Source organism: Lampetra planeri, chromosome 2 (genome assembly GCF_965212315.1).
Source record: "Lampetra planeri chromosome 2, kcLamPlan1.2.h2, whole genome shotgun sequence".
Taxonomy (NCBI): Eukaryota; Metazoa; Chordata; class Hyperoartia; order Petromyzontiformes; family Petromyzontidae; genus Lampetra; species Lampetra planeri.
In genome coordinates, this window is record NC_136108.1 from 35,863,204 (window position 1) to 35,873,089 (window position 9,886).

General features: G+C 48.2%; 1 protein-coding gene across 1 annotated transcript; it reads left to right on the forward strand.

The window, feature by feature from the left end:
* The first annotated feature begins 2,019 nt into the window (after positions 1-2,019).
* On the forward strand, positions 2,020-8,557 carry LOC144732872 (alpha-tocopherol transfer protein-like). The gene is made up of 5 exons (XM_078614527.1): positions 2,020-2,477; positions 3,891-4,024; positions 5,001-5,194; positions 5,925-6,035; positions 7,175-8,557. Exons 1-5 carry the CDS (start codon positions 2,035-2,037, stop codon positions 7,454-7,456), a joined length of 1,164 nt encoding a protein of 387 aa, XP_078470653.1. The 5' UTR covers positions 2,020-2,034; the 3' UTR covers positions 7,457-8,557.
* Positions 8,558-9,886: the final 1,329 nt, after the last annotated feature.

Here is a 9,886-nt window from a genome sequence, read left to right on the forward strand (position 1 = left end):
GAGAGGTGTGCGATGATAACAGGGAGAGGTGTGCGATGATAACAGGGAGAGGTGTGTGATGATGACAGGGAGAGGGGTGCGATGATGACAGGGAGAGGTGTGCGATGATGACAGGGAGAGGTGTGCGATGATGACAGGGAGAGGTGTGCGATGATAACAGGGAGAGGTGTGCGATGATAACAGGGAGAGGTGTGCGATGATAACAGGGAGAGGTGTGCGATGATAACAGGGAGAGGTGTGCGATGATGACAGGGAGAGGTGTGCGATGATAACAGGGAGAGGTGTGCGATGATGACAGGGAGAGGTGTGCGATGATGACAGGGAGAGGTGTGCGATGACGACAGGGAGAGGTGTGCGATGATGACAGGGAGAGGTGTGCGATGATGACAGGGAGAGGTGTGCGATGATGACAGGGAGAGGTGTGCGATGATGACAGGGAGAGGTGTGCGATGATGACAGGGAGAGGTGTGCGATGACGACAGGGAGAGGTGTGCGATGATGACAGGGAGAGGTGTGCGATGATGACAGGGAGAGGTGTGCGATGATGACAGGGAGAGGTGTGCGATGATGACAGGGAGAGGTGTGCGATGATGACAGGGAGAGGTGTGCGATGATGACAGGGAGAGGTGTGCGATGATGACAGGGAGAGGTGTGCGATGATGACAGGGAGAGGTTTGCGATGATGACAGGGATAGGTGTGCGATGATGACAGGGAGAGGTGTGCGATGATGACAGGGAGAGGTGTGCGATGATGACAGGGAGAGGTGTGCGATGATGACAGGGAGAGGTGTGCGATGATGACAGGGAGAGGTGTGCGATGATGACAGGGAGAGGTGTGCGATGACGACAGGGAGTAAAGGTTCTCTGTGCTCAAGTGATAACCTGTGGGGGCATTAGGCCACCGCTGATCACGTGCCATGAGGAGCGAGTTGAGGTGGTGTCCGAACCGTACTCTTTGGTTCTTTCGGTAAAGTCACGTAGATAGAAAATGAATAGATCACGACGTTTCGATCGCAACACAAGCAGTCGTCATCAGGTGTGAGACAAACACAGCAGGAGAACTGCTGACGTAGGAACTCCTGGATCTCTCACCTGATGACGGTTGCTTGTGTTGCGATCGAAACGTCGTGATCTATTAATTTCCTACCTACGTGACTTTACCGAAAGAACCAAAGAGTATGGATTCCTGCAGTCACGAAAGCTTCAAATCAAGATTGTCCGTATCGTGTTGTACTGCACCGCCGTGTCATCTACACATGACGAGAAAGATGGTGAATTGCACTTTGTTTAACTAAAGCGACGAATCTGCAGCTTTGTATCGCACACGTTTTCCAAGGACCGTTTATTTATGCTGCGTTTAACCCACGGACACGGCATTATAAATAATGCATAATCAAACATTTGAGAGAGATAAAAAAAAACTGAAACAGAAGCCAATATTTAAGTAACTGGCTGAAGCCACTCACCCAAATAAGTGATTCAATTTGTGGAATTTTTTTTAAAATAAAATTCTTTACTCAAGTTGTGTAGCTTTCCTTGGATACGAGTTCCAAATATATTTTCTTGCCAATTATCTTTCCATTTTAACGCTTTCCAACTAAGATTGAATTTAGTTATGCGTAGGCGCTGTCCATCTGTCTGTAAATGCGTCCATAGGGAGGGGTGGGTCGGGGGCATGGCAACGTTCGTGAAGGTGGTGCAATATGAACCAAACTGTATGTGCACAATTGTGTTGCCAAACAATGTTAGAATAATCACTGGTCTCATGCTTCAAGCAAAGGGACCCACCGGGCTAGATGGCCCTTGGAATGTTCAAAGTGCAAGGTCAAGGATATAGCCTTGAGAATATATTTTAAATTACCATTAGCGTGTGTGTTATTTAAAATACAGTGCAACTTCTAAATAAAACGTGACATTATTTACATGAACAAAAATATTGAACTTGAGCGAAAAATGTTACTGAAATATCAGTTGTGAGCAGAGTGTCCGAGCTGTAAGCAGTAAAACAAGTTGAAAAATTTTAACTTTATCTCGATGCCATGTCACCTGTTCCTTATCATATTGTACTTTGTACATACACTTGCAAAGTTAAACATTGACAAAACAAGAGCCAGCCATTTTGAGTGGCCCAAGATTTGCTCTGCGTCTCTATCTCTCCTGCAAAGAGCGAGTGTCCTATTCCCCTTCCCGACTGTTCACTCCACACCTCACACTCGCACACACACACGGCGAGGCCGGGCGAGAGACATGTCTGCGGGCTACGTGTGCTCACTGTCGCCCGAACTGGTGGAGAGGGCTCGCGTGGAGCTGGGAGAAAACCCCGAGACGAGGGCGCAGGAGGTGCAGAAGCTGCGGGAGGCGCTCGGCAGCCGCCCCGACATCCCGGCCCGGACGGACGACGGCTTCCTGCTGCGGTTCCTGCGAGCCAGGAAGTTTGACCACGAGAAGACCTTCAAGTTGATAAAGAACTACTACAAGTAGCGTCTATCGCTTGCCACACACACGTACACACACACACACAAGATCAAAGCACTCGCTGCCATTGATGGCCATGACGGCAAACACATTGGACACACACAAACATGTGCATGGCTCTTACTGTGCCGTTGTCGTGAATGACAGTAACAAAACAATGTATACTCCGGTGGAGGGTTTTTTGTTGGTGTGCTACGTAACTCTCCGATTGTGTTTTTGGGTTTTACCCTGAAGCTCCCAGCACGTGGAGGGAAATGTCAGACATCATGCCCAAACAAAACACTGAAACACGTGTCGGAGATCATAATTCACACTTGCCAATCCTGCTAATTGAAGCAGAAGTGTGTCGATCTTTGTACATTTTTTCCAATTAATAATTTTCAAAGCTATAACCGAAACTTTTACGAAACATGTTTTGGGGGGGGGGGGGGGAACTGACGCAATTTTTTGCTTTGAAATATCGCTATGGTTTAAAAGTGTTTAAACTTGCCAGGCTGACCGATGTCATTTGTTTGATATATTTTAATGAGTAATGCATGCAATGTTTATACACTCAATTTATTTAAGTCAAACATCCTGTTTAACTCTTGTTTATTAGACTACAGCAAACATCCAATACCCCACATCGATGCGAGGGGGGAATTCCGCTGATCCTGTAATCGCGCAATGCACCACGGAGGTCAGACTTATAATCCCCCCAAAAGACGTTGATACGGATGTGGTGTCACCAATTACGAGAGGAATTATCTGCGCAATTCCATTAATCAGCAATAAAACCGCAGATTACAAGGGAGTGCGCGGCACGCGACGAGCCGCTAAATTAACCTGCCATAAATTCGTGTATTACGAGTTTCTCTGAGACCCAAATAGTGCGATTCTGTAATATGGGTGTTTGTTGAAGGATTCGATATCCAACTGTCAAAAAAAGCAAAATTCCGTCCACAAAACAAATCCAATCTCTGCAGACGCAAATCCAAAATATGGCAACAACAACAACAAGAAAAACCCGTTCACGTTTCCCTGCAGCTCCGAGTGAGCGCCGCCCCTGCTTCGCATCACGTTCTGCGGCGCGCCAAGCGTCCTCACTCCACACGGTGTGCCGCGGATTACGGGAGCAGCCGCGAATGGCCAATAATCTGTTAATTACGGGATTTTGTTTTATTACTTCGCAGATTATTTGCTTTCTGCTGCACTGTGGTGCAATTTGTAAAGGTGTAGCTGCCCCTTGTCTGACGATGTGCGTATGCTGACGTTGTGCGTATGCTCTTCAGTTGAAATTACTACAGGCACCCTCCTTCACTGGCCACACACATACCCATACTCCTGAGATGCTGTGTTTAACACACGTCCGTGTGTGTATACAGTTACGTAACTGCCATCTCGTCTCGCTCCTCTGCGGATTCGTTTAATTTTAGGTGCCACCAGAACTGGCCAGACGTCTTCCAGGATTTCCGTCCGTCCGCCGTGAAAAAAGTCCTGGACAGCGGCTTCATCCGCGTCGTACCACAGCGCGATTCCCAGGGCAGACGCGTCATCATCCAGAATCCCGGTGAGCGGGGACGCTGCCACCCACTCTCACCACCGCCTGGCAGCTCCTGCCGAGAAGATGTGCACGGAGACTCGCATCTTCTGCTGGGCCGGCAGCAACCCGTGCTGGTCCTGCAGCCCAGTATGGATGTCACATTGTTCAAAGGAGTTCAATTAGAGTTGGAAAAGCAAGCTGCGCGCTGGCTCAAAGGCCTAATACCAAGTCAGAGCCCACCGTTGGTACTGCTGCCATCCTGGGTTTGGATTGAGGCAGCTGCTCTTGCCTTCACCACTATCAAGAGTTCCTCATAATGGAGGTTTTTTTTTGGGTTAGATCGCGTAAATATATAAATGTGTCGTTAAACCCGCCACCACCCGACACAGCCAACTAGTAAGGGTTGTCACATAAACAGAACGTGGCCAATTCGTCACTAGTACAGCACTAACCGGTGTGTTGGAGAGCCAAGCCACAACATTTACAATCTCAACATTTACAATCTCAGATTGTAAATGTTGTGGCTTGGCTCTCCAACACACCGGTTAGTGCTGCACTAGTGACGAATTGGCACATTCTGTTTACGTGAAAAGCCTTACTAGTTGGCTGTGTCGGGTGGTGGCGAGTTTAACAACACATTTATATATTTACGCGATCTAACCCAAAAAAACCTCTATTATGGATGATATTGGTCGCGAAAGTCTACGCTTTAAACTAAGTTCCTCAGAGATTTCTTAGATTGTAAGCCTGATCAGGAAGGGAGAGGTTATGTAACATAGCTAACCAGTCAAAACTCGTCTTCGAATACTGTTCCAACCACACCACCGTGCCACTCTTGAACAATAGTGTGACTGCTACCTATGTTCTTCCTCTAATCGTGACATTAGTTCAGCACACGTGAGATCCTAGTTACATTGAAGACACCGATCCTTTTTGCGCCTCTCTTCGCGTCCTCGTGCAAGCACAAACGCACGCTCTCGCTCTGACGTTTGGTTTCCAACAGGAAAGTGGAACCCTTCGACGACTCCCATCATTGATAATCTCAGAGCGATGTACATGACGCTGGAGCTGCTGCTCCAGTCGGAGGAGACGCAGGTGAACGGGATCGTCCTCCTAGGAGACTACAAGGGCTTGGGCCTTGCCCAGGTGACCAACTTCAGCCCATATTTTGTGAAGCGTATGACCACAGTGCTGCAGGTAAGGCACACCTAATGCTCTTCATGTGACATGTATCACTTTCCAAATGAAAGAAAAGGTTGGGATATACAATCGTATAATCCATTATGGTACTCTGATGTTTATCAGTTTGATTACACCAATAAATGGATAATACAAAAATGTTGGGGGAAAAGTCTCAGCTCTGTTGCATGTGTCCCGCTGGACAGGAGATGACGGACGGAGATTGGTGAAGTGATCCGCATCATCTGCCGTGTCACGCAGAGTGTGGCTGGTGGGGGTATGGGGTGGCTACCATGTTTAAAGAGCCCCAAGTGATCAAACTGAAACAATTAGTGGATTACAAGTTTGTATTTGTTATATGGCTCGTTGTTCCAGCTGTAATCAAAAGAATGAGTTTTAGCATCGGTCGTGTATACCACGTGGCTAAAAATGTCAAAGTCCGCTCCACCTTGGGGTGTTGACATTTATAGTTTGGAAGTTGCCATTATGACATCAAATGCAGGTGTACGACTATTGCATAGCCAACTTTTTTTCTTTCTCACATGAGCCATATAGTCACCACTTACCAAACAGGCTCTCATTCATTTGTATGAATCAGCATTATATTTGGTGAATATTTAATTACAGTATGAGAATACTCAACCTTACCTATGATTTACTGTACTGTAATCGCGTCGCTGTAATTGTGCGCTTGATGTCTTAGTTACATTCCGAATTCATACAAACTGGCATTGTGCTTTGCCTACAGGATGCCTTCCCGATGCGGATTAAAGAACAGAACAGCATTAATGAACCGGTCATATTCAAGGCCGTATTTGCGATGATAAAACCATTTCTCAAGGAAAAAATGAGAAAACGGGTAAGCCTTAACCTGGTATGATTGTGATCACATGATGCAAGTTTCACGGGGCAACATCATTCACATTTAAGGGGGGCGGCTAGCATCAGTGGTGAGTGATATCTGGACTCGTCCTGGGTACACCCCCCCCCATTCACGAGTAGATTTGCGGTAGTTTGTGGTACTCTGTGATCATGAGCAGGACCGATGTTTATACTGTTAGGTAGAGAGTGGTGGACAGGTTGAAGAAACTTGCATTTTGTTTTAACTATAAATGTGCAGCAAATGTCATGATGAGGCTGAAGAGATCATTACTGGAAGCCTAACTTTGTATGCAGCATCCAGCATACCCCTGGCTGGCTGCCTGCACTTGTCATAACTAATGACGCTTTAACGCCAGTATTCTCATATTTACAAAAGGGCAATGAGTAATGCCGCAAAAAACCGACGTTAATCAACCGAACGACTAAACACTGCGTCCAGTAATTGGGCCGGTGTGCAGAGTGTCTGAAACTCGTTAAAAAAAAGAGAAATTAAAATGTTGAGGTTGATAACAATACGCGGTCTTATAATGGGGCAACTGTTTTAGTTTACCCGTGTGCATGACCACATAATCCGGAATGACAGTACTTGGAATGGGCGACTAACATGCGTAAAGCTGGTGGAGTCGGTGGTGTGCGCAGTGGAGGGCAGTGCAGACAATGTGTCGTTGTTGTTGTTCTGGACTTACCACTACCTCCTTCAACCCGCACCGTTTAAATAACCCTCACTGTACGGCATGGGAAGGCCTTCATCCAGCAGTGGATGGACAAATGGGCTGTGCATGTAAAGGTGCAGCCCTCCAATTGCTAGGGTAGCCACTGCTGGCAGAAGAGCCTGCATTAGTGGGAGCACTCGAGGCAGCCCCTCAGGGGAACATCACTCCCAGCTCTTCTAAGCTGCTCTGATGTCTTGAAGAGGTGAGAATGCCGAAACTTTACCCCGCCACACACGAGCCGCCGATCTACTGTGGTGTACCAACAAACACTGCTCGGTGGACACACAGGGGGCGCATTTAAGAATATTGCGCTATTGTTTCCTGTGGTTTGCAAGCCCAGTGCGCCGACCATTCCACCACGGCAGATCCCCTCGACGTGCACACGTTCGTGTTTTCTTTGCAGATGAACTTCCACGGCTCGGACTTCCTGTCGCTGCACAAGAAGATGTCTCCGGATCTGCTGCCAGCGGAGTACGGGGGCACTGCGCCCGCGATCACCACCGACACCTGGACCCAGACGCTGCTCGCTGCAGAGCCCTACTTCCTCGAGACGTTTGGAAATATCTCCTTCACCAAGGCCGAGTCGCCCGACGACGTCCTCACGGCCGATGAGAAGAAGCTGCAGGAGGATCTGAACCGCGCCATCGAGGAGGCGGGGCCCGAGGAGGAGTGGACCAAGTTCTAGGTTTAGATTCAGCAAAGGAAGGCCACTCCAGGTCTGAGGTGTTTACACTCAAAAGTGCTCTTCTTAAATCGACCACTTGAATCCTTGCTACTGCATAGATTTCACGGTTGTTCTTAACAACTCTGAAGTGTCTTTGGGTTGTACCGCACGTTGTTTGGCACGATGTCCGATGTTTAGCACCACATGCTGGGAGCTTCTCTTTAGAGCTGACCATACAAATTGGCCATACTTCACTACTATTCAGTTCCTGAAGAAGCTCCCTGCACTTGCAGCGAAACGTTGGACATAGCACGACACGAGATCCAGTACAACCCGAAAACGCATCGGAGAGTTGTTCAACACAACCACACGCAAATACGCAGTAGCAAGGGTAACAGTGGTTGAATGAAGACGAGATGGCTTGCGAGTGTACACAACTGGGAGCAAGTGGGCAATTGCGGTGCGTCCTCGAGATACTGGGTTAATTCAAACGAGGGGTGCCTCGGTATACAAGTTTTATTGCAATAAAATAAAAACCCGTTAATTCCATTAATAGGAAAGTCCGATTTATAACACGCACATAATTTGTGCAGCAAATCGATAACACACGTCCGAGCTCCGGGTAAAAGCTTAATCGTCACTTGAGAGCTCTTCTGTACACGTGTCTTTAGCTGCCTCTTGATGACTGTGGTAGGCCGCCCGTTGCATCTCACCGCAAGAAGGACGCTCATTCCGCACGTGGGGAGGCAGACGGTGAAGCGATGTTCCGTGAGCTCGGCATTTTGCGCCGGCGACGGCATCGACTTCTGTTAGCGAGTGAGGTGCTCTGCTTTGGATGTTTCATTGCCATCCAAATGATCCATATTTTGTTCAATTATCTTCCCACTCGAGGCCTTGCCAACAGGGGGCTCTGAGGAGTGGAGGTATTATTCTGCTGTGTTCCATCTTACAGCATCAGATCACATCCCGCTTGTACGGTATACACCTCAACAGAGTTACATTCCAGGGCTGACACGAGTACCCACACGGTTATATAGAGGCGGATTTCACGTCGATTGACACTAATTGTCCCCCTCCTACATATTCATCAAGATGTCATGAAATAAAAAAAATTGTGTACAACTTTTTGTTTCAACATCCTTGCATAGCTTCTGTAAACCATATCGGTGTGCTCCCCACGACGATACGAGCAATTAAAACGTTTTTAATCCTAAATGGCTTCGGCAGGGCAACGCCTCGACACGAGCGCGTGAGCGCCGAGACGTGTGAAGGAGTTCCAGGCGGGTGAGCCTTGAACTTCGTCTCTTCAGGCAGCCCGAATCCCCTTTCATCCGCTCCTTTTATTCTCTTCCCCGTACTCTTTTCTGGAACTTCCCATGCCTCTCCACCAATTCATTTCATTTCTCCCAACCGACCCCTCGTTTCCATGTTAGTTTTCCCCGATGACCAATCCGATGTTCGGCATTCTCCACCTCCAACTCCGATGGTGTGCCTTACGCCGGCACCCCCCGATAGCAATACGACTCGAGCTTGTTATTCTAGCTCACAAGCCTGTTAAGACTCGGCGAGTGCATATTTGTTCCCTCATCAGGTTTGCCTCTCTGCGAGAGAATCCACGCGTTCTCGTGTGCCGAGCCACACCGCCAACTGGCGAATCGCATCGACTTCTTTGCGAAAACGCCGCACGGCGACTCCGAGATGTTGCGCTCCGCGACTTTTTTGATCTCCTGCCCTCGCCTGAATCTGCCGTCAGTCCTCTGTTCGTTATGGTGGCCGGCTGGAGTGAACGAGCACAGTAAACGTTGAAGCGCACTCTACGAGAATGATAAAACATGCACAGTGGAAGCATTTGTAGTTTAGGATGTTACGGAAAATGGACTGAAACAGCCGTGCACAACAGCAGCCTGTGCCACGGCTTGGCAAAGTGTCGGGCCCTCGAACTTGGCTACAGCTGAGCTTGCTTCATTTAAATAAACCGAACAATATCTGTTGTAATCTGCGCACACACGCACACACATTTCATTGTAAGTATTCTGTGCATATAATAATAGGCTTTGATTCGCCATGCGAGAGTACAAAAAACAAGACTCAATACACTCATCACGATCAGCGGTCGCAAAAGACGCCAGACAAAGTGTCAGCAGGGATTACCCCTGAGACTCGGGGTTTATCACGATGTTGAGGGTCTCACGGCCGTGCAATGAATTCCCACGTTTGTTGTTGTTGTTGTTGTTTACCTGTGGTAAGTAACACACACAGCCCGATGCACTGCGGTGCACGGGCTGCTGCTGCTGCTGCAGCTGCTGCCCAGGGCTCACGCCTTGCTACGTGAGGAGGGGCAGCTCCAGAGTTATCTTCACTCTCTCGACGGAACAAGCGGCAAACTAGAATCTCAGCGACTCAAGGTGAGTATTATCACTTCATTTACTGCGGGGGCGTGGTGTATGTTAG